The sequence below is a fragment of the Ursus americanus genome, chromosome 15 (assembly GCF_024610735.1).
Source record: "Ursus americanus isolate L20-20 chromosome 15, mUrsAme1.1.p, whole genome shotgun sequence".
Lineage (NCBI taxonomy): Eukaryota > Metazoa > Chordata > Mammalia > Carnivora > Ursidae > Ursus > Ursus americanus.
The window spans coordinates 2,813,974-2,838,123 of NC_142141.1; the positions used below are offsets into that span (position 1 = coordinate 2,813,974).

The 24,150-nt window shown below is 51.3% G+C and overlaps 1 protein-coding gene, 1 non-coding gene and 1 pseudogene across 6 annotated transcripts; 2 read left to right on the plus strand and 1 right to left on the minus strand.

The window, feature by feature from the left end:
• Positions 1-73: 73 nt before the first annotated feature.
• On the plus strand, positions 74-16,697 carry RNF44 (ring finger protein 44). Of its 5 annotated transcripts, none has more exons than XM_045801565.2 (11): positions 74-182; positions 11,047-11,198; positions 11,377-11,596; positions 12,017-12,184; positions 12,599-12,772; positions 12,873-13,034; positions 13,118-13,242; positions 13,564-13,651; positions 13,740-13,861; positions 13,987-14,086; positions 14,274-16,697. In XM_045801565.2, exons 2-11 carry the CDS (start codon positions 11,092-11,094, stop codon positions 14,334-14,336), a joined length of 1,329 nt encoding a protein of 442 aa, XP_045657521.1. In that variant the 5' UTR covers positions 74-182; positions 11,047-11,091; the 3' UTR covers positions 14,337-16,697. The 5 variants fall into 5 exon arrangements, with proteins under 5 accessions (XP_045657521.1, XP_045657443.1, XP_045657360.1 ...); XM_045801487.2 differs by lacking the exon at positions 74-182 and adding an exon at positions 819-6,089; XM_045801404.2 differs by lacking the exon at positions 74-182 and adding an exon at positions 6,749-6,881.
• LOC123795178 (mitochondrial import receptor subunit TOM7 homolog pseudogene) lies at positions 16,693-20,645 on the minus strand (annotated as a pseudogene).
• A 2,312-nt stretch (positions 20,646-22,957) lies between these two features.
• TRNAQ-CUG (transfer RNA glutamine (anticodon CUG)) lies at positions 22,958-23,030 on the plus strand. The gene has a single exon. It is a non-coding gene; the product is annotated as a tRNA-Gln (tRNA).
• The last annotated feature ends 1,120 nt before the right edge of the window (positions 23,031-24,150 follow it).

A 24,150-nucleotide genomic window follows, 5' to 3' on the forward strand; every position in this document is an offset into this window, starting at 1 on the left:
CCGGGCGCGCGCGCCAGCGCGCGCGCGGGCGGTGAGGTCCGCGGACGGTTCCACTGCGTGAGGCCGGGGGGGGGGGGGCCGCGGTAGGCGGCGCTCGGGCCGCAGCGGGACCGGGACCCCGGGCTGCAGCGGGAGCTACTCGCCGGCCGCCCGGTTGGGGTGGAGCCCAGCCGCGGCCCCAGGTAATGCCTGGCCCCTGCGCCATGCGCCGCAGGCGCGAGGCCAGCGAGGACGGAGCGATAGGGGGCGGCCGCGGGCTGACAGAGTAGCGCAGGGACGTCCCACGAGGCCTCTGTCTGCGTCTGCAGCGCTGAGCTAATTGTCCCGGGACCCGGAGCCAGAGGTGCTCCGCTCATCAGTCCGCCCGCTAGGTCCAAGTGCCCCAGTTCGGGGACGCAGCTACCCCCTGGGAACTACAAGTCCCAGAGTGCCCTGCGCCCCGCACGTGACCCGACCGACCCTCTCCCCCTGCCCTTACCGGCGGGTTCCGGTTTCGGCAGGTGCCCTGCCATCAGGGAACGAGAGCTGAAGACGCCCTGTAGTCCTTTGGCTTCGTAACGTCCGTCCCAAACGTTTTACCAGCAATCCTTGTGCCAGCCGCTGGGGAGCCAGAGCTTCCAGAGCCCTGACCTGGAGTGGCAGCGGGTCCGGGGAACAGGCCACTACACCCCAGAGCTGTCGATACAGCATTCATGTCAGAACGCCGGGGGGTCCAGAGAGGGTCTGTCTTACAAGGTCACACAGCTTCCGTTACCTGTGGATCTCTAAGCTCGAATCAAGCTGCTATCGGGGGGTCAGGGCGTTGGGGTGGGCAGGACGGGGGTAGGAAGCTGGCCCTCAGTAGGAGAGAAACTTAAGGTGGAGAGAAAATGGGGAATTCGGTTGGACTCATTCCCCTGGGTCGGCCGGGAGCCCGCACTCCGGCAGCTCCCGGTTTTCATCTCTGGATCCCACCTTTGCAGACCCTGGGAGTTACAGTGGCCAGAGCTGGAGGGGGAAGGGAGTCAGAAGGGGGAGCCCCTTTCAACACCGTACCCACAAAGCTCCCACATTCAAGTGCAGACCCAGACCCAGAAAGTTGGGCAGGTACCGCCAAAGATGCACACATAGTGAGAGCCACCGTTGACTCTCCTCTGTTTCACACCTGGCCAAACTGAGCCTCAAAAAGGTAGTGACTTCCTCAAGATCACAGAGCTGATAAGAGGCAGAGCCAGATTCCAGGCCCAGACAGGCTGGCTTCAGAGGCTCTGTATTGTTAAATACAGATGGTTACATCGGTGTATGCCTGTCCTCAGTAGCCTACAGGAGATGAATTACAGTGGTGCAGACTAACTGCTCAGTAAGTATCATGTGTCACTAGTGTTACTGTCCTGATTTACAGATAAGACTAAGGTGGAGAGAAGCCAAATAACTGACCCAAGTCAGAACTAAAGGACCCCTGACCTGAGCCCCGGGCCCATGAACACCTTAACAGACGCCCTGCCCTACCCCCATATGCACAAACACAGCCACTTCTTTTTAGGGGAGCCAAAGCTTGGAGCGCAGATGTGAGGGTGGTGTGTTCAGGCATGTCCTGAGCAGAAAGGACTTGGCAGGGAGCCCATCAACCCCCACGCTGGGGTGTGGGGCTCTGGGCTCAGGTCTGCAGTGCTCTGGGGCAGCGAGAAGTGCTGTGTCCTGAGCTGGCAGTGCCAGGCTGTGCTGTGTGTCCCTGGTGATCCCTCAATCTCTCTGCTCTGCAAGCTCCACCTGGGAAGGCTACTGGGCCCTGCATCTGGAGGAGAATTTGAGGGGTCTTAGAAGAAAGGAGGGGGGTGATTTCTGACCCTGAGGAAGGAATGGAGGCAGCCAGCTGTCCCAAGTTCTTGGGTAGGGCAAGGAGGGCAGGGCCCCAGCAGGAATCCGTGACCCTCCCCCCTTCCTGCCAAAGTGTAGTCCCTCCCATCTGATGAGGAGGCTTGGGGCTGGAATCTGGAATGCAACATCCAGTGCTTTGCCCTTGGGACTAGAATTTGAATCCTCAGCGGCCCATCCACCAGTCCATGAGCCTCCATGTTCTGCTCTTGCCTTGGAGTAGCTGTGCTTTTGATGACTGAGCAGCCCTGGGGACTCTGTTTTGACATCTGTATCCCATGAGCCAAACAATGTGAGATTAGACTGTGATCCCAGGTTTGCCCCTTGATGGCTGAGTCACCCCCCCCCCCATTTCCTCATCTGCAAAGTCCTGGCACCTAGCTCTTAGGTCATCAGAGGACCAGTGAGACTCAGGATGGGACCTGCTTAGACGGTGCAGGAAACCCTAGAGCCCTGATTGCTCCACAGAACCTCACTGCAGATGCTTGGGTAAGAATGAGCCACCCTCACCTGTGGCTTCTGGAACCCACTGGGCCTCACTTCCGGGATCTGAGGCGAGGAGAGGCACTTCCTGAACCGCTTCCCTCATCTGTGAGATGAAAACAACCTGTCTTCAAGGGGCAGGGGTGGAGTGGGGTGGAGGGAGGAGAGTGAGGCACACAGTAGGTGTGCAGGCCGCAGCACCACATTGGGGTTCCAAAGCAGAAGACCTGCAGGTGAACTGAGGGGATCTCACAGGAAAGCCCAGACTCCTGGCTTCTCTGGAAACTCTGGAATTGAGCCTCCTCCTCACTGGCTCCAGAGTGAGGCTGCATGTGCCCAGGAAGGTTTTCAGATCAGAAGGAGATGTGTTAACTGGACTCTGGCCCTGGGGGCACCCTGAGGGGCTGTGGGTGTTTGCTGAGGGCCTCCCAGGGGAGTAAGCCAGAGGGTCATGCGTGAGAGAGGACAGAGCAGGGTTTTCCCAGCCCTGTAGCATCAGAGGTGAGAGTCAAACTCAGAGCCCCTTCCTCGGGCATCCGCCACCGTGAGCCAGAGCCTGCTGGGGCAGGGGAGCAGTCCCCATGCAATGCGGTAACAGCCCTGCTGGCATTAAGGAAGGCAGAGCAGCTGACTGCCTGCAGACAGGTCAGGGAGGCTCCGTGGAGGCAGTCTTGGAGCTGAACCCCAAAGGCCGAGCAGGCTTTTGCTGGAGTTAAGGGGTGGTGAGGATGTTTTAATTAGAGTTGTACAGCCAGAGGTTTGGTGGCTTCAAAGTATATGACTTGATTGTGGCTGAAGAATTGAATTCTGAGGGTGCAGGAGTGGTACGGTATTCTCACTGTGGCCTTGGGGAAGTCACTTCATTCCTTGAGCCTCAGATCCTCACCCATAAAATGAGGCCTTTCAGTGAAGGCTAGATGATAGTGCACTTAAAAATGCTGAATCCCCTTAGGCGCACCAGGGGATATGGAGTGAGACATGAAGCAATGTGACTGTGACAGGGCTGTGTGCAAATTAAATGGTAAGAAGTGAACTGGGGTACATCTAGCCCTAAGTTCAGAGATGGGGGAGGTTCAGTACAAGCTGCTGACCCCAGAGCCTCCTGTAAGAGGTGAGATGGGAACAGAGACCTGAAGGACAGAGAAGAGAAATAGATTGGTAGAAAGGAAGAGAGAGGGCATCTCAGGCAGGCAGTCCAGCTAAGCGCAGGCAGGAAGGTGGCAGGCAGGGAAGGCCAGTGGGTGCGCGATCATGGTTGTGGGAGGACTGGGGAGAGGTGAGCCTGAAAGGCTGGGGGAAGCTGGTTAAGCACAGCCCTAGAGGCAGGCAGTAGGGAGCCATTGCAGGTTCTGTCCCTACACAGGCAAGTAGGGGCTGGTCTTAACAAGGTAGCACCTTCCATCGAGGGGAGGATTTTCTAATTACTTTTACATACTGGGAAAAATAAAAGGGCAGAAGGGATATAGGAGAAGGGAGAATTGAGGGGCGCCTGGGTAGCGCAGTCGTTAAAGCGTCTGCCTTCGGCTCAGGGCGTGATCCCGGCGTGCCGGGATCGAGTCCCACATCAGGCTTCTCCGCTGTGAGCCTGCTTCTTCCTCTCCCACTCCCCCTGCTGTGTTCCCTCTCTCGCTGGCTGTCTCTCTGTCACATAAAATAAATAAAAAATCTTTAAAAAAAAAAAAAAAGGAGAAGGGAGAATTGAGGAAAAGGAGTTGGTTAGAGAAAGGCATCACCCTGTACATCTCTGTTCATTCTCATGCACACATAGTTATATCGACAGTACCGCATCATGAACTTGATCTTGCTTAGAAATCTGCAGAGTGCCCCAGGTACCATCTTCAGTCATTGCATTGCTGGCTGCACACCCACTGTGCAGTAACAGATTGTGGCTGGTCTAAACGAAACTTGAATAAGTATCTCTGTTTCACAGACTGCCTTCTGGATTGTTTCCACTGGATACCTTTCCTGAAGGGGGATTTCTTACTTTCAGGGAACAGTTTTTATGCCTCAGAAGATTTAAAACATCTTTCACAGTAATTTTTTAAAATTTCTGTAATTTTAAAAAAGATTTTGAGAGAAAGAACAAGCGAGGGACATGGGGCTCGATCCCAGGACCCCAGGATCATGACCTGAGCCAAAGGCAGACGTTTAACTGTCTGAGCCACCCAGGCACCCCTCACAGTAATTTTCTTTACAATTTTCTGTACAATTTTCTGTTATATCGGTTTTTTTCTTCTTTTTCTCTTTTATTATTATTTTTTCACCGTGATAAGTGTACTCTTTAAGCCCCCCTCCCCTATTTCACCCATATCCCCACCCAGATTGTACAGGGTTTTGAGTGGTTTTTTTTAAAGATTTATTTATTATTTTAGAGAGAGAGCACACAGAGAGGAGGGCAGATGAGAGAGTCTTAAGCAGACTCCATGCTGAGCATGGAGCCTAACACAGGGCTCCGTCTCACGGCCCTGAGATCACGACCTGAGCTGAAACCAAGAATTGGAGGTTTAACGGGCTGCGCCACCCAGGCGTCCTGTATAGGGTTTTTTAAAAAGAGCAAACGTACACAAGCATATACAATAAAAAAAAGTCTATCCTCCTGATCCCATACTTTCTTCCAGTTCTCCCTGAGGACAATTGTTAGTTTCCTGTATATCCTTCCAAAAGCATTCTGTGCAAATATTGTATATATCCAATTTTCAGAAAAATGGATAGTTACATTCTGTTTGGCAAATTGCTTTCCATTTTTATTTTTAAATTTGGGGTTACGAAGTACACCAAAGCAGCATAGAAAATGACAGCACCACACCCCCAGTAGCCCTACACACAGGTTTAACAAATGTTAACATTTGGCACTGGCATCTTATTTAGGGAAGTAGCCCTATGTCAGTGCAGCTCCATGCGGAGGAGTCCGGTTATTGATCATACGCACATTATTCTTTTCAGCCTGTGCCCAGCTCTTGGATATTTGAGTGTTACTGATTTTTCTTCTTAAATAACCGATGTGGAGGTAATACCCCACTTTGTATAAAGTCGCCCCGGTATTAAGGCAAAGGGGAACGAAGCTCGGCTGTGGTTTCGGTTCAAATACCTGTTCAGCCACCCTTCATAGTTGTGTGACCTGGGGTGAGTGAGTGACGCCCCCCTTAATCCTCTTGACCCATCTGTAAAATGCTGTAGTAATCCCTCCGCCTCATTGCTGCTGGGAGGAGTACAGTAGAAAACTGAGGACTTCTTTGGGCTTAGTTTCCCAATACCCTTAAGCAGGAAGCCCTCCCTGGAGGAGACCAAGCTCTCCTGGCCACGCGCCGAAAGCTACCAGAGGCACGGACAACCGCAGCTCAGGCTTCAAACTGTTCCCCGCCCCTTTCCCGGGCCACGCTGGGGGCGGGGCGGTTAAATGTCTCTCTGGCGTCAGCGCACGCAGGACCAATCCCCCTGCCCCGCAGGCGTTAGCTCGTTTGCATGGGTTACCCGCTATTGGTCCGTTGGGCAACCAGGCCGTCCCCGCTTTTTAAAGCTGCCGCGTAGTATAAACAAGGAGATGCTGGGCGGCCAGGCCATGATGTCACCGCGGCGCGGTAGCTCTTGGGGCTGACGTCATCTCCGGGGAGGTTGCCGACCCAAGGCTGTTAGAGCCTTCCTAACCCAGTTGAGCTGGCTTAAGAGGCCGCTCCTGCCCCGTCGAAGGTCAGTCCCATTGCACTTCAGTGTCCCAGGCGGCGCCCCGTTCCCGAAGAGAACACCATGACACAGTAAGTCCGGGCTGCGGCTCTCCTAGGGGGACCCATTTCTCCGGCAGGGAAACTGAGCCTCAGAGGCAGGCGCAAGTGGTTCGCGAGTTTGCATAGCAAGTTCGAGTTGCAGCCGGTTGGCCTTGCCCACCCCGGGGTCTCCCATCTTTAGCTCAGGCCATGTGGCCCCGCCCCTTGCTTGTGATGACGGTGGTCACTTTAAGTGCGAAGGTGGGGGCAAGAAGGAGGTTTTAAAGAAAATCTGCCTTCCAAGATGGCGTCCCATTAATCACGTGCCGAGTCGCGGTGAGTGATTGGTCCTCATAGCCCCCGCGGGGCGGAGCTTTTGGCGGGGCTGCCGCGGGCAGCGGCCGGCTACTGTTTGCCGGAACCTCCCGGCGCGCCCCCGCGAGCCCCCCTCCCGCCCGGCGCGCGACCCCGCCGCTCCGAATGTTGTGAATCAAATGTGGGGTTTGTTACATTCCGCTGCCGCCGCGGACAGTTCTTAAAGGGCCAGCCGCCTGCAGCTGCGCAAACCCGGCTGCGTCCTGCGCCGCCTCCCGCTCCCGGAGGGCCTGGGCTGATAGAGGCAGACCGCGCGTGGGCCTCGCGAGGCAGACGCCGGCGGACCGACAACAAAGAGAGAGCCCCGGAAGGAGCTGGACTGCCCCCGGACCGGGGGGTGGGGAGGGGAGCACATTGTTCCGCAGGGCGGGGGCTCTTAAAGGGTCCAGGCAGCCCCCCTCCTCTCTGTCCCGCTTGGCCGTCCTAGATCGGGAACAAAGGATCCAACGTGTGGCCCGGTGGCCGAAGGTGAGTAGGGGCCAGAGCCCCAACTCCCTATTTCCGCATCCCTGGAACTCCTGTCTTCCTCCCCTGGGACTGGGGGCTGTGATCTAGCTGGCTCCGCAGGGGTTAATCACGGGCGGTCCAGAGGGGGGGACGCAGAGACCTCTAGAATTCAGGAGGATTCCCCCCCAACCCCCAAGGGCCAGGTCGAGTCTCCCTTCTCCGGAGGCTGAGTGCTGCGGTTGGAGAGGAAGGAGCCGCCCCCTCCCCCTGCCGCCGCCACTTCCTTTGTTGTTGCTTTTGTCTCACGCCGAGCACATGGTCCGGGATCCTCGGCTCTTAAAGTCACAGCGCTCTGGCCCCAACGCCGCAGTCTGGCCTCCCGCCCCCCATGCCCTTCCGAGCGCGGCACAAATGAGTGAGGGGGGACGTGGGGGTCTTCTTTCCGGGCGGATGCCTGCATCTTGGCCCCCCATCCCCGGGGAGGGGTGGCTGAGGAAGCTCCCCAGAGTCCCGCAACCTGCGGCTGGCCCAGGTTGAGGAGGGGCCGGTCCTTCAGGAACACTGGTTTCCTCCCCCGCTAATGTGACCGCCTGGTTTCTTGCGTCTTGTTTCTTCTGGCTTTATTTGGGCGTTCTAGGAAGGAGAGATTTCCACCCCCATTTCACAGCTGTGACAACTGAGGCTCAGGGAAGCGGAGAGATTTCCTTGACCAAGGTCACCTAGGGAACCTGGGCTAGCCAAGGACTCCTAGCTCCGAGGCTGATGGTTCTGCCCTCAACTACCTCCAGGGAGCACACATTTGGAGAGCTCTGCTTGCCTACCAGGCAGTGGTGGCCTAGCCTGCCCCTTGCGGGGGAGGGAGCTTCTCATCCTGCCTGAGTCTACTCGGAGTCTCAGGCAAACATCCCCCAGGGGTAAATGACTTGGCAGGGGTTCCCTAGACTTGGTCTGGGATAGCTGCATGGGGCACTGGAAGTAGGGAGTTGGCTGCCTCCTGGGGAAAGGAGTGGATGCAAAGTGTGGTGCCTGCTTCCAGGCAAGACTGGATTTAGGGATGGGACCCTGCAGACCCATTTACCCAGACCTCATTGAAAGCACAGCACACAGGACTATGGAAACGCAGAGAAACTGGGGATGGTCACCTGGCCACCCTTGCAGTTTGACCTTGAGCAAGTTGCTACCTCCAACTCTGGGCCTCATTTGCTTCATTCACCACAATAGGGTTAGTCTTGAGTGCCTACAACAGAAAACTCTCAATCCCCTTTAGGGACTGAAATTAGTTGGGATTAGGTGGTTATTGGGGCTACTGATGCTAATGAGAGAGTCGGGGAGGGGTTGGGGGAATCTGGGCCTTGGTGGCCAGCCAGGCAGAACTAGTTCTGTCTCTCTCTGACTTTGTGGGCTAGAGCAAGTTACTTCCTTTCTCTGGGTCTCAGTTTCCTCAACTGTGAAGTGGGTGTGTCCCCTCTGCGTGGCCTCTGTTCGTAGTAGGACTTCCAAGAACCAGGGGTCCCTCCCTTGCCAGCTGGGGTTTTCCCCTAGGGAGGCATATTTGCCAGCTATCTCTTGCAGAGCTTGACGTGGCACCTGATTTCTGTTTGTGGGGGACAGAGTGGAGGTCAACTTCTCTTAATTTCTAATAGTGATCACTCACACCTACGCTTTGCAAATCATCTCTGCCTTTGAGCAGTTCTTGCCAGTCCACTGGCAGGTGGTTATCTGGCTGTTGCATCTTAGAGCTGAAGAAGCTGAGGCTGAGAGGAGAAGTGATGTGCCCAGTTCTCAGCCAAGATTCTGGCCAGAGTCTGGGTAATGTGTGTAAGAATGCTAGAGTTGACACTTTAAACTTAGGCCCCATCATCTACAGCTGGAGGCCCTACTGGCTGCTGGTTTGGTTTCTCAGCTCCTTGCCACTTCCCTTTCCTGAGGAATGGGTGTTTTTGAAGGGGCTGGCCAGAGCAGATTCCCATGTTCCTGGGCCTCTGTGGCATCCACACCCCCCAGACTTCAACAAAGTAGCCTGGCACAAGAGGAGCCATTGAAGCCACTGCCTGGGTCGTGTCCCAGTGCACTCACAACTCTGGCTGACAAGCTCTGGGCCTCACCTCTCTGAGCCTCAGTGTTCTTACTTCTGAGGGTTGCTATGAGGGCTCAAGATGGCATGTGAGGAGTGTCATAGTTATTACTGTTAATATTCTTCACCAGCAGGACTGTGGGCTCCCAGGATCTCTGAGTTCAGTTAGACCAGAGGTGCCCAAACCTGGCTGTGCCATAGAAACTGCTGGGGAATTCGGTGAAGTATCTAGATGTCCTTGTTCTCCAACCCACCAAAGATTCTGATCCAGAAGGCCTGGAGTGGCCTAGGAATGTCTTGTTTCAGATATTTAGGGGTGTATTCTGAGTATCTCTTGCCCTTGGCTAGGCTGGATTGTCAGCAAGTCAGGAAGGCTGTGGGTGTGCACATGTGTGTAAGGACGTGCACTCAGTTCACACCAGGGGTTACAAACCTTGTCACCTGTGGTGGGCAGGTAGAGAATGGGCGTTGGGTGGCCTAGACAGAAAGCTTATGCTCCAGTGAGGGGAACCAAGCAGAAATGAGGGCCTCATGGGACCAGATTTTCTGCTTTTTTTTTTCCTCGCAGGAAAGACCAGATTTTTATGTAATCTCCCAATTTTTAATCATGGGCACCAATTTCACTCCTGCCAGACTGTGTGATTGGCTCTCGAGTGTACATTTACCACATCAGTGCTGGACACAAGCTGGTCACTGGGCTCTGCCCGCCCTTCTGCCAAGTTCCAGAGCCCAGGTTAGGAGAAACGTGAATTCCAGCTCTTACACTTCGGCTGTGGCCATGGCCAGGTGCGGTCCTAGCAAGTAAAGAGCTTCCCCTGCAGGCTGGCTTTGAGAGTTAGGGCCCAGGCTTGTAAAGCTGAGCACAGAAGACGTGTTCTTACTACAGTTGGCAGGAACGAACAAGGTGTTGAGGGTATGGTACGCTGACTCCCTGGCTGTGTCAACAGCGAGGTAACACTGAAAGCTGGGTGTCAGAGATGCGTAGTTTTGTCAGATGGAGAAGGGGCGGACGGAGGAGGCCTCCCTGTGGCTGGAACAGCAAAGGGCTGGTCCTATTTGATGCACCCTTCAGCTTTGCAGGGCCTGACAGATTCCAGAGTTTTCTCTGCCAGGGCCACATCCCAACCTCTGGAGTTAATAAATGGTCCCCCCAGCTTATCCCACCTGGACCCCCAGCTCTTACCCAAGGGAGGAGACCTGCCCCACCCCATTGCCACTCAACTTCCTCTTTTAGGTTCTTGCTTCCCCTTTTCTCTCAGCAAGCCCCACCAGCACTTGGGGGCTGTGTTAGGCCCCCAGAGCAAGGCCCTGGCTGTATGCCAGACCCATCCATCCACCAGTGGCTACTTCCTTCATCACCTCCTGCAAAGCGCTTGGGCTGCAGCCCTTCTTCCTGGCAGCAGGGTGCAGTGAGAGGCTTGTGGCCAGCTCACCTCCCAGCTTTGACACTTGGGCAAGTCCCTTTCAATCTCTTTGAGCCTCAGTTTTCTGTTCTGTGAAATGAACCTTGAAGAGTAGAGGAAGTCACATGTGGGTAGGCACTGTGGGAGCTGGTTATGGAAAGAAAGAAAACTGACTTGAATTGGGAGCCCCCGAGGGCAGGCACCGGGTCAGAACCTCTTACCTGGCAATAGTGGGAAGAGAAGGCCTGATCGGAATCCCTCCAGAGCCAACCCAGTGGAAGGGAGGAAGCTGGAGTACCCTCCCAGGAGCCCCCAGCTTCCTGGAGTCAGCTGAAGTTGTAGACTGGCACACCAGGACAAGGTGCCCTGGGGACCCCACCCTGAGGGAGCCTTACTGGAGCCACCTGGCCTGGAAGCATGCTGGCCAGCCCTCCTAACTCACCACAAGCCTAAAGGGGAACTTGATCCCATCTCATAGAGCAGGAAACAGACCTGGGCTCCCTCTCCCTGATCTGTCATCCCTGATCCCCAGTGCCCAAGAAGAAGGCCAGACTCAGAGTGCACACTGCACATGGAGTACAGGGGCGTGGTGGACATCAGGAGCCCTTCGAATCAGACTGCTGAGGTCTGATTCTGTCTCCGTAATCCCTAATGGGGCAAGTGACTGGACTCCTGTGTGCCTCAGTTTGTTTATCTGTTTGCCTCCTAGGGTTGTGAGCCCTGGCCCAGCCCCTCCACCCCTCTGCCGCCCCTGATGCGACCATGGGCTCTGGCAGTGACTAGGTGGCCACCCTCTGCCCCTGTGGGTCAGCGGCGGTTCTCTGTAGGACCTGGCACTACCCCGGGCCAGCTCCGGGGAAGGTAGGAAGGAACCTCCTAGTCCTACAGAGCCTAGAGCCCCTGGTACCGGGGCTGTCAGCTTGGGTTGGGGCATAGGGGCCAGGGGTGGCAGGGCATAGGGCCCTGAGTGGTCTTCCTTCCCTAGTGGGTAGTGACCTTGGCTTCTCTCCATGCTGTCTGAATGAGTGGCTCCCCTCAGTCCTGCTGGGGCCTCCTCTCTGTGGTGCAGCCCCGGCCGCGAGGGCCCCCTGGCCAGCCTGCCTGCCCAGGATGAGCGCTTACCCTCCCAGCAGCCACCATCCCGACCACCACACCTCCCTGTAGAGGAGCACCGAGCCTCGGCTCCTGCCGGCAGGAGCCCCCGAATGCTGCACCCAGCCTCCCAACAGAGCCCGTTCATGGTTGATCTCCACGAGCAGGTAGGCAGAATACCCATCACCTCTGTTTCCCCACCCTGCTGGCCCCTCCCCACCAGCCTCTGGCAAGCCTGTGTGGGGAACAGAGGTAGCAGAACCCTGATTTCCCCTTGCTTAACTCATTGCATATTCAGTGAGGCATTATTAGCCCTGTTTTACAGGTTGGTAAATTGAGGCCCAGAGAAGGGAAGGGCCTTCCTTGGGACTATGCAGTGGATGAGTGGTAGAGTTGGAAGCCCCTCCCAGGTTCCCAGAGGGTTCTCTCTGCCCTGTAGGGCTTGGGACAGGGGTACAGGCAGGTGTGTACCTAGGTAGGCGCCAGCTAGAGAAGGGAAGGGAGGTGGCCTAGCGGGGCTTTCTCATTTGGGGGCAGCAGCATGGCCGTTTCCTCCCTACGCTTCCCGGGTTTCTCTCTACCTACAGGTGCACCAGGGACCTGTCCCTTTGTCCTACACAGTCACCACAGTGACGACCCAAGGCTTCCCCTTGCCTACAAGCCAACACATCCCTGGCTGCAGTGCCCAGCAGCTCCCAGCATGCTCCGTGATGTTCAGCGGGCAGCACTACCCCCTCTGCTGCCTCCCACCCCCGGTGAGTGAGTGCCTCCACCTCCTGCCCCATCCCCACTTGAAAGCCCCAGATGTAGGCCAGCAGCAGAAGCAAGTGAGCTTATGACACCCATCCAGGGTGTCAGAGCACCTACCCAGCTCCAGGCCTCAACTCTGCCCAGAAAAGCATGTGTGCATTCACGGATAGTGAGAGAGTACCTCAGGGTTCAGGGATCTTCCTGCACCCCAGTGCCTTATGGTTTGGAATTGTAACTGTGGGTCTTAAGAGTGTAGTGTCCTGCCTAGATAGCCTCTGGCAGGGGTAGGAGGGGCCAGAGGGCTTCAGTGGGGATCTCTCGATGGATGGGATGGCCCCTGGCCCTTGGCACAGGCATAGGCCCAACCCAGAGCCTAGAAGAACATTCTACAGCCCCCCATCCCCTCCCTGTCTTGGCAGCTGATCCAGGCGTGTACCATGCAGCAGCTCCCTGTGCCCTATCAGGCCTACCCCCACCTCATCTCCAGTGACCACTACATCCTGCACCCCCCACCGCCAGCCCCACACCCCCAGCCTGCCCACATGGCACCTCTTGGGCAGTTTGTATCGCTGCAGGCCCAGCACCCACGTATGGTGAGTCTGAGCAATGGGTTTGATGCTATAGGGGTGGCGGCATGGGGCGCAGGGCTTCCCTCGTTACTGACTCTGGCTGGCCCACCCCTGCCTCTTCCAGCCCCTGCAGCGGCTTGACAACGATGTGGACCTCCGGGGGGACCAGCACCCCCTGGGGAGCTTCACCTACTCCACCTCTGCCCCCGGCCCAGCCCTGTCCCCATCTGTGCCCCTGCACTACCTGTCCCATGATCCACTGCACCAGGAGCTGTCCTTCGGTGTGGTAAGTACCGCCCCCAGCCAGACTCTAGGGCGAGCAGGAGACAGGCCCGCTGGGCTGACTTGCACCTGGCACCCCTCTCGTAGCCATATTCCCACATGATGCCACGGAGACTGAGCACCCAGAGATACCGCCTGCAACAGCCGCTGCCCCCGCCACCCCCACCGCCGCCCCCGCCACCGTATTACCCCAGCTTCCTGCCCTACTTCCTGTAAGTACCAGCACATCTGCCCCAGAGCCACGGTGCTCTGGTCTCCTGGGGCCTCCAGTGTGGGACCCACACAGAGCCCCATGGGGTGCCTGGGGCCTCTAAAGCCATCTGGCATCCCCACCAAACCACACAAATTCTCAACACTCACCAGCTGGGTTCCTGGCCCTCCTACAATGTCCTGGGACAAACACTGGAGTCCCTGGTGTGAACGGTGAAGAGCTCTGGGCTTTATTTCATGGAGGGAGTCGGGAACGGCTCTGCACCCCCTTATACCTATTGACCTTGACCCTGGGCCCCCCACACCTGTCTCCCCTCCCCTAGCTCGATGCTGCCAATGTCACCAACAGCAGTGGGGCCTACCATCAGCCTGGATCTTGATGTGGATGACGTGGAGATGGAGAACTATGAGGTCCCGTGGAACACTGTCCTGGGAGGTGGGAGCTTGGGGGACCTGCAGCCCTGAGCATTAGTGACCCTCCCCTCCTGCCTGGATACAGGCCCTCCTGAACCTGGCAGAGCGCCTGGGAGATGCCAAGCCCCGAGGCCTCACCAAAGCGGACATTGAGCAGCTCCCGTCGTACCGCTTTAATCCAGACAGCCATCAGTCAGAGCAGACACTGTGAGTGTTGTGCCCCCATCTCCTGCCCTTCTGTGAGCACAGGGGGACTGCAAGGGGACCCCTTCCTCCAGGGGGTCTTGTGCTATGTGATGAGCCTCCCCCTGATGCTCTGTGCCCTCTCCCAGGTGTGTTGTCTGCTTCAGTGACTTCGAGGCGCGGCAGCTGCTCCGGGTCCTCCCCTGCAACCACGAGTTCCACACCAAGTGTGTCGACAAGTGGTTAAAGGTAATGCAGCCCAGGCCAGATTGCAGGTGTTCATCATGTGGTGAGGGAGGGGGGTGGAGCTTGGAGGCCTTCCCCTGTCGTCATCGAGAAGTTCAGGCTATGTTCAGGGGTGAGGTCCCAGAAAAGCAGACCCAGCTGGGGTGGAGGACAGGCAAGAGTGGAGCCTGATGTGTGGCTGCTCCCCCAGGCCAACCGGACGTGTCCCATTTGCCGGGCCGACGCCTCCGAGGTGCCCAGGGAGGCTGAGTGAGGCCCACAGCCGCCCAGGATACCCTGCCTGAAGCTCTGGAAGCTCGGGTTGGGGGGACCTGGGGAGGACGGGGAGGGAGTGGCCCAGGCCTGCCCCGTCATTCCCGCCTGCATCTCCAGAGCTGGTGCCAGGGTCAGCCCCGAGAGAAGCCCCTGCAATAAGCCCCTGCATTTGCCAAGCTCCAAAGACTCCTGCCCCGATCTGCCTGCCAGTCCACCCACCACGGAGCTGCCTGAGTGTCCCTAACTCAGTCTCCCTCCTGTTTGCCCTTGAGTCCGTCTCCTTTTCCTTCCAGCCCTGGGAGCCAGGGGTCCATCCCCCAGAGCACAGCTGGGGGAGATCCTCAGCCCCAGGATGGGCAAAGGGGTCTCCATCCTGGGTTGCCTGGTCTCTTGCACTGAAATGGTATGCCGTCTGACTAGGTGGCACTGACAGGCGTGTGGACAGAGGGTGGCATGAGGCCATTTCTTAGACCCAGGCCTGGGTCCTCCTGCCTTGACCCCAGACAGACTCAGGCAGCCAGCCCTGCCCAGGCTGCTGTGTGGGTTGGCTCCCTCAAGGACCCTCACCCCAGTCACAACATTCCAGCCCACCCCCAGGCTGGAGGGTATCAGAGCCAGCCTCCTGAGCAGATGGGAGACAGGCCCTGAGCTGGGGTGGCCTGTATCCTGAGGGGGCCTGGGCCATGCAGGGGAGAGTGACCTCCTGTGTTCCTGGTGGCCACCTTTCCTGGCAGTGATGGCGGCCAGACACACGCCCAATGTCCCCTCTCTGTTGTTTTGCATGAACGTGAGGAGCAGCAGTTTTTGTTTATTCATTTGGCCCAAAATCGCGTGTAGGATTTGGGGGTGTGGACTTTTAAATAATATGTTTCCTTTTGGTTTAATGGGGGATGTAGGGACCAACCAGGACCAAGTGCCCAGGGGGCTGGGAATGGTCTGGTGGTGCCGCCTGGTCTGCATGCATGTGTGCGGCTGGGGCTGGGCTGGGCGGCTGGCAGTCATGGGTGGGGTTGGGGGGTGGTCTGTGCTCAGCTGATAACTGCCATGCACTGTACTGCACACGTCCCCAGAACCTACCGGGACCGTACGCTTTTCAGGGCATTTCTCCCTCCAGCCAGGGCCCGTCTCCCACCTGACTGGGCGAGTCTCCTCCAAGGAAGTCCCAGAAGGGCAGGGACCAGGGAGGGCGTGGACCCCACCTCCAGGGGCCCCCTCCCAGCCTGAGCCCTGCCCTCCAAGGTCTGGAGGAGGCCCCCTTTAGGGTCTGGCTGAGCTCCCACCTTCTCTTTCCCTGGTCCCATTCCTTTCCTGTCCTACTCCCAGCTGGGGTTGCTGCCCTGAACGAACCGCGTGTGGGGCCGGCACATCCTAGCAGGCAGCCCCTGGCGCCTGCTGCCTCAGGGATGCTCCAACCACCCTCGTTCTCCCCGCAGCGGCCCTGGCTCCCTGCCTCCCCTCAGCCTGCCATGGGGCCCCATCAGCCTGGCCCCACCCCCGTGGAGAACCCAAAGTCTTACTGTATATAACTCCAGGTGACGTTTCTATATTTATAGCAGTGTTGAAACCCCACGTGTTTTACACAGAGAACCACCCTCTCCAAACCCCTCCCTTTCCCACCCCGACAAAAGGTTTTCAGAACCCTTAAAGTTCCTGGGGCAGGCGGAAACAGGCTCACGGATTGTGTGTCGGCTGCAGCAATGATTCCAACGAGCAGCTATGGGGGGAACACAACATTTAAAAAAAAAAATCATTAAAAAAAAGATTTATAAAACAATTATTTAGGATGTTTGTGATTTGCCGACCTTGCTATAGATGCCATGTTACCAATGATTTCCTGTGGTGGGGGCTTGTCATTGTTTACTCTTTTATTTACCAACTTCTGGCCTAGGCATGACAGTGGGCACCATCCCCCAGCCCTGGCTGGGCCCAGCACCTATGTTCTGTGTTAGAAAGGTTATATATATATATATATATATATAAAATTACATATATATATATATAAAAATATATGTAATTGGGGGGGCCCTGTTCCTTGCACATTTTACAGTTACCTCATTTTTCCCATGTATGTATTTGAGAAAATGCTAATATATAGAGAAAAAAAATGGTTCTTAAAGCTTAAATGTGTGGTTTTTTCCATTGGATTCACATTGGTTTGTAGCATTTAACATAACTAGTATGTTGTATTATATATATGTGTATACTGATTGAAATTTTTAACAGATTTGTACTTTTTTTAAAATGAAAGTTGCTAGTTCTGCTTGACCAAGTAGTGCAATCATTATTTTTTTTAATATTGTTGCTGATTTCAGAGGGATATTCACTAATAAATGTATGATGTATATCAAGCATTGCCCAAGCTGCCTTTGGCTACCTGTGTTCTTTTGGTGGGAAGCAGGGGTAATGTCAGTCTGAGAGTGGGTAGGGGATAGGGATGAGGTGGGCAAAAAAGCCTGTTCTCTGCTGTGGCACCTTGGGGTACCTCCTGATCGAAAAGGCCTGCCAGGCCCGGTTAGTGATGACATTCTGGGCCATTCTGCTTCACACTCAAATTGGGCAGGATTCCATCTAACTGGTTTTACAAAAGCTTCACTTGTTGGTCTGTCATTGCAATTCTGGAGGTAGGTTCTGCCTCAAGCATGACTGGATTGGGCTTGACCACATTACAACCAAGGTCTCCTTCATTTTACAACTTTGTTTTGAAGGAGCTGCTTCTGTGTGGTGGTTCTTGGTAGCTCAATCTCAGGTTCCGTTTCTTCTAGTTCAGCATCATTCCATGGGAAAACCATTTTTTTTCCCCCTGGGATTCTAATGGGCTTTCTGGGACAGAGTCTTCTTAGACCCAGTATGCATTGTGGGTGCATCCCTGAGCCATACACTACCGTATCAGGGAGACACACCAGCATGACTGGCCTGACTTGCATTACATCCCTCCTACCCACAGGCCCTGCTAAGACTACATGGACTTGAGTCCCTCATCCCCAGGCTCAGTGGGGACTAGGGGCCTGAGAACCTCCCAAGGGACCAGGTTGGTGATGCGGTTACATTTCTCTTACCCATGATGGTCTATGGTGCTGCAAGGATATCAGCTGACTTGTTCGCATGTCAAAGCAACATGGTCTGGAGCAGGAACAGTGGGCTGGAGTCAGGAGACCCAGGACCTGGTGTGTGTGTGATGCCACTATCTGTAGCCTTGGTCAGGTTACTTCTGTCTCAGCCTCTGGATCAACTGCAAAATAAGGGACAATTGGTCGAGTGGTTCCCTAACTGTTTCAGAGACAGTGCTATGGGTGCGTAAGGGGGGTTTAGAAGGGCTATGTGGTTAAACAAGTTTGGGAAATTCCACACTAAAGGTAACAGGAGCCTATGTTGCAGGGCTTCTCTGAGGCTTGATTATGCTGATGTGTGTTATAAGCCTCTAGGAGTGGATACTGTGAGCAGCACTTCCTGTATTGGGCTTGTTTGGCTACATGTAGTGCTCAAATTGCATTCTCTGGGGCACAATGGGAAGTGCTGGACTAGACCAGTGATAGCAACAGAGTTCCCAGGGCTCTAGTCTGAAGTCTAGGGAAGTCTCTTAAGCTTTTTTCAGTATTTAAAAAAAAACCCATGGGAGGGGTGCCTGGGTAGCGCAGTCGTTAAGCATCTGCCTTTGGCTCAGGGCATGATCCCAGCGTTCTGGGATTGAGCCCCACATCAGGCTCCTCCGCTAGGAGCCTGCTTCTCCCACTCCCCCTGCTTGTGTTCCCTCTCTCGCTGGCTGTCTCTATCTCTGTCAAATAAATAAATAAAATCTTTAAAAAATATAAATAAATAAATAAACAAATGGGAAAGAAGACATGATCTTATCAATTGATGAAAAAAACTTGCCAAAATTGAACATTTATTCATGATAAAAGCTCTCAGCAAGCTAGAAATAAGAGGGTAACTTCCTCAACTTGGTAAATAACATCTACAAAAAACCCAACAGCTAACATATACAATGGTGTAAAAGACCAGGTGCTTTGCCCTGAGATCAGAACAAGGAAAGGATATCCACTCTCACCACTCCTATTCAACATACTGGAAATCCTAGTCAGCACAATAAGATGAGGCAAGAAGAAGGAAATAAAATTAAATGTACAGAGTGAAAAGAAAATTGTCCCTATTTGTTAATTTGATAACCTATAAATTATCAAAATCCCATGGAGATTTTGAAAATCCCAAGGAATCTACAAAAAAGCCTAGAACTAAATGAGTTCATCAGGTCATAGGTACAAGATGAATATACAAAAATTAATTGTATTCTATATAGTAGCAATGAACAAATGAAAATCAAAATTTAAAACTATATAATCACTGAAAAACCTAACAAAACATTATGAGATTTGTGTGTTGAAAATTAATAAACACTGGATGAAAGAAATCAAAGACCTACCTAAAAGGAGAAACGTGTCATGTTCTAGGGTTAGAAGACTCAGCAACAGGTAAAGATGAGATTACTTCCCATTTTGATCTATGGGTTTAATGCAATTCCTATCAAAATTCTGGCAAAGTTTTTTTTTTTTTTTAGAGGACATTTTTCAAAATTTAAATGAAAAGGAAAAGAAACAAGTAGCTAAGATAACTTTGAAAAGCAAGAATAAAGCGAGAAGAATCACCATACCTGATTTCAGGAGTTGCTGTACATCTGCATTAAGACAACATGGCACAAGGACAGACAAGTAGATCAATGGAACAGAAGGAAGATCCCAGAAACAGACCTGCACAAGGATGGCCAGCTATTTTTGAGCATTCAATGAAGGACAGGCTTTTCAGTAAATAATACTGGAGTAGTTGGACATCCATAAAAAAATTAAAAAGAATCTTAAGTCACAATACAAAAATGAACTCAAAATAGATCATAGATTTAAAGGCAAAACATAAAACTGGAAAACTTTAAAACAAGTAAAAATCTTCACTAGGACTTGGAGCTAGGTGAAGAGATCTTAGACATGACACTGAAAGCAATCCATAAAAGAGAAAAAGTGATAAATTAGATTTCACCAGAAATTAAAAGCTTAATTTGCAAGTCACATATGTGAGAAATGACTCATGTCAGATAAATAAAGAACTCTCAAAACTCAACAAAAGACAGTCCAATTAGAATATGGGCAAAAGACATGAACACGTTAAGCAAAGAGATATTTCATCTGTTCACCACCATAAGCTATTAGGGAAATGTAAATTCAACCAAATTCAATAATAAGACTATTACACACCTGTAAAAACAATGAAAAAAATAGTGACAATATCAAATTTTGGTGAGGATGCAGAGAAACTGGATTTCTCATACATTGCTGGCGGGAATATTAAACAGTACAGCCACTCAGGAATAGAGTCTGGCAGGTGTTTTTTGTTTTTTAACATTTATTTTGATACAATCTATCATAAGTCAACAGAGATTCCACTCTGACACTGAAGCAGCATCTGTGAAGAGCCCTGCACCATTCAACTGATGAGCATCTAAAGGATGCCCCATCTTTTATCCCAGCCACCACACACACCTTCCATGTTGTTCCTGTCCATTAACTGCTTCCAAATCCAGATGACCAAATAGTTCTTTATCCCCTAAGTAAACTAAAAATGGTTGGTTCAGACATTCCAGGATCTGCACCCCTCTTAAATCCCAGGTAAATCATGACAGGAACAAGGCTCCAGTGGGTGGCAAATTGGCCACCCCTGAAAAGCTGCTGCAGCCTCTGCTTGGCCTCTTTGCTCAGCTTCACCATGGTGACAGCCTGGCAGTTTCCCCTAAAAAAACCCATATACTTACTAAATGACCCAACACTCCTGGGCATTTATCCCAGAAAAATGAAAACATGTCCACACAAAAACACGTACACAAATGTTCATAGCTGCTTTACTCGTAATCACCCCAAATGGGGAACAACCACATGTCCTTCAATGAGCAAATGGTTAAATTGTGATCCATCCAGATCACAGAATACTACTTAGAAATAAAAAGGAACAAACTAGGGGCTCCTGGCTGGCTCAGTCAGTGCAGTGTGCGACTCTTGATCTCAAGGTCATGAGTTCAAACCCCACATCTGGTGTAGAGCTCACGTTAAAAAAAAAAAAAAGGAACTAACTATTGATACGTGCAACAACTTAGATGGACCTCAAGGGAATTATGGTGAGTGAAAAAAGCCAATCACAAAGGTGACGTATATATGTCAATATTATGAGAGATGGAGAATAGATTAGTGGTTGCCAGCCAGGGGTTAGGGATGGCGGAACAAGGGTGTGTGTGTGTGTGTGTGTGTGTGTGTGTGTGTGTGTGTGTGTGTGTGTGACTATAAAGGGGTAGCAGGGGTAATGGTTCTGTATCTTGATTATGGTGTGGTTAAATGAATTTATGTAAGTAATGAAATTGACAACTACAAACACAAACAGGTAGATGTAAAACTGGTGAAATCTGTGGATTATATCAATGTCAATTTTCTGGTTTTATGTAAGATGTTATCATTGGGTTATCTAAGGGTTACATAAGATCTTTTTGTAATATTTTTACAACTTCCTATAAATCTATATTTATTTCAAAATAAAAAGTAAAAAAAGAAAAAAAGCCTGTAGGAAATTGGATAAAAGCCAACATTATGAATCAGATTAAAATCCTATCATTTTTGTACTACACATAGACAATCCTAAAAAGTCAACCAAAAACTACTAAAAGTAATAAAAGAATTAAGTGGCAGGATACAAAATTAATGCCCAGAAATTGGCAGTGTTTCTATACACTAATAATGAAGTAGCAGAAAGAGGAATTTAAAAAACAATCCTATTGACAATTGCGCCAAAAAGAATAAAATACCTAGAAATAAACTTAACGAAAGAGGTAAAAGAACTATACTCTGAAAACTATAAAACACTAATGAAAGAAACTGAAGATGACACAAACAAATGAAAATCCATGCTCATGGATAGGAAGAATTAATATTGTTTAAAGAATTAATATTGTTAATATTCTTAAAATTTCCGTATTACCCAAAGCAAGCTACAGATTCAGTGCAATCCCTATCAAAATACCAACAGCATTTTTCAAAAAACTAGCATTTTGACGGGGTGCCTGGGTGGCTCAGTCATTAAGCGTCTGCCTTCGGCTCAGGGCGTGATCCCAGAGGGTCCTGGGATCGAGCCCCACATCGGGCTCCCTGCTCCACTGGGAAGCCTGCTTCTTCCTCTCCCACTCCCCCTGCTGTGTTCCCTCTCTCACTGGCTGTCTCTCTGTCAAATAAATAAATAAAATCTTAAAAAAAAAACACCTAGCATCTTGAGAAAGAAGAACAAAGCTGGCACTATCATAATACCAGATTTCAAGACATACTACAAAGCTGCAGTAATGAAAACAGGATGGCACTGACACAAAAATAGGCACATAGATCAAAGGAACAGAATAGACACCCAGACATAAACCCACAATTATATGGTCAATTAGTCTATGACAAAGGAGGCAAGAATACACAATAAGAAAAAGACACTCTCTTTAATAAATGGTATTGGGAAAACTGGACAGCTACATGTAAAAGTATGCAACTAGACCACTTTTTAACACCATGCACAAAAATAAACTTGAAATGGATTCAAGACCTAAAAATGAGACCTAAAACCATAAAAATCCTAGAAGAGAGTACAGGCAGTAATGTCTCTGACATCAGCTGTAGCTACACTTTTCTAGATATGTCTCCTGAAGCAAGGGAAACAAAAGCAAAAACAAACTATCGAGACTACATCAAGATAAAAAGCTTCTGCACAGCAGAAGAAACCATCAACAAAACAAAAAGACAACCTACCGAATGGGAGAAGATATCTGCAAATGATATATCTGATAAGGGGTTAATTTCCAAAATATATCAAGAACTTATACAAATCACCAAAAAAACGAATCTGATTAAAAAAATGGGCAAAGGACCTGAACAGACATTTTTCCAAAGAAGACATACAGATAGGCAACAAACACATGAAAAGATGCTCAACTCAACATCACTAATCATCAAGGAAATGCAGATTAAAGTTACAATGAGGTATCTCCTTCCACCTGTCAGAATGGCTCAAATCAAAATAACAAGAAACAAGTATTGGCGAGGATGTGGAGAAAAAGCAACTGTTGGTGGGAATGTAATGTAGTGTATAGCCAACTGTGGGAACCTAGAGGGACCTAGAAGGTATTATGCTAAGTGAAATAAGTCAGACTGAGAAAGACAAATACCATGATTCCACTCATAAGCAGAATCTAAAAAAAAATTATTAAACAAAAAGCAGAATCAGACCTATAAATACAGAGAACAAACTGATGGTTGCCATAAGGGAGGTGGGTGGGAGGATGAGCAAAATAGGTGAAGGGGAGAGGGAGATACAGGCTTCTAGTTATGGAATAAGTAAATCATGGGAATAAAAGGCACAGCATAGGGAATATAATCAATGATACTGTAACAGCGTTATGTGGTGACAGCAGCTACACTGTAGTGAACATAGCATAATATATAAACTTGTTAAATCACTAAGCTGTACACCTGAAATGAATATAATGTTGCACGTCAACTATACTCAAATAAAAAATAAATTTAAAAAAAATTTTTAAAAATCCTATCATCTTGGGACTCCTGGATGGCTCAGTTGGTAGAGCATGAGACTCTGGATCTCAGGGTCATGAGTTCAAGCCTCACTTTGGGCACAGAGCTTACTTAAAAATTAAATATTTTTTTAAATCCTATCATCTTTGGGCTGTAGTTCTGTTACTTAAAGATGTGGCAGTTGGGCGGGGGTAGAAGGTCATTCTGGTTACTGTTCTATCAGAAGCTCTGCCTGCCAGCAACTACAATTATGCCTGGCCCATGGTAGCCATTTCTTGAAGAATGAATGAATGAATTGGCAGTAAAGTGTATCTTTAATAATAGTTGGTAGAATTGGTAACATCTCTCCAAGGGGTGCACACCACAGGTCCTTGGAGGGAGGAAGGTGGAGTTCCAGAACAGATACTTTCTCACCCCTTTGGCCCTAGTGCCTCAGAACCCTTTGAACTCAGCCTGTATACTGATGGGAAAGGCTTTCAGAATTCTTCTCTGGGCACAGAAGGTGTAAAAGGCTACATACTCTATAAGGGCAGTTGAACTGCCACTAAGTCCTCAGCACCTTGTAGGATGTGCTTTGCATGTTGTTTGTGCTAAACAAAGTCATTCAAAAGAACTGGCTGAGTGTTTTTGCCCAAAGCCACGCACTGTTCCAGGTAGTGGGGGACCTCCAGTGAATGAGACAAAGTTCCTGCCTCCAGGAAGCTGGCATTCCAGGAGAGACAGACAATATATAAGTAAAGAATAACTTCAAATTATCACAAGGGTCATGATAATGGAGTGGTCTCCCAGAGGAGGCGACATTGAGATCAGTGAGACCTGAATGATGAAAAGGAGCTAGTCAGGTCAAAAGCATTCCAGAAGGAGGGAAGAGAATGTGCATAGGCCCAGAACCAAGAGTGAGTGGGCTTTAAGAGCACAGGCTGAAGTGGAAGAGATGAGTTGAAGAGGAAAGAGGTCAGGGGCCAGGTCCCAGAGGGCCTTATAAACCATGGTGTTTCATTTGCTCTTCAGCTCCCTGAACTCGCGAGGCATGTATTATCTTTGGTTTCCATTTGGAGGAGCTGTGGTTCAGAGAGGCCCTGGGCTAGACCTAGGCCCAGGTAGAGAATGGGAAAATCAGGGTAACCTGGTAGTCTTTCCACTCTTGCATTCTTCAAGTCAGAGAACCCACTTCTGAAAAACCCTAACAGAGGTCTCCTTCAGTCTGTTTTCCCCCCTCCA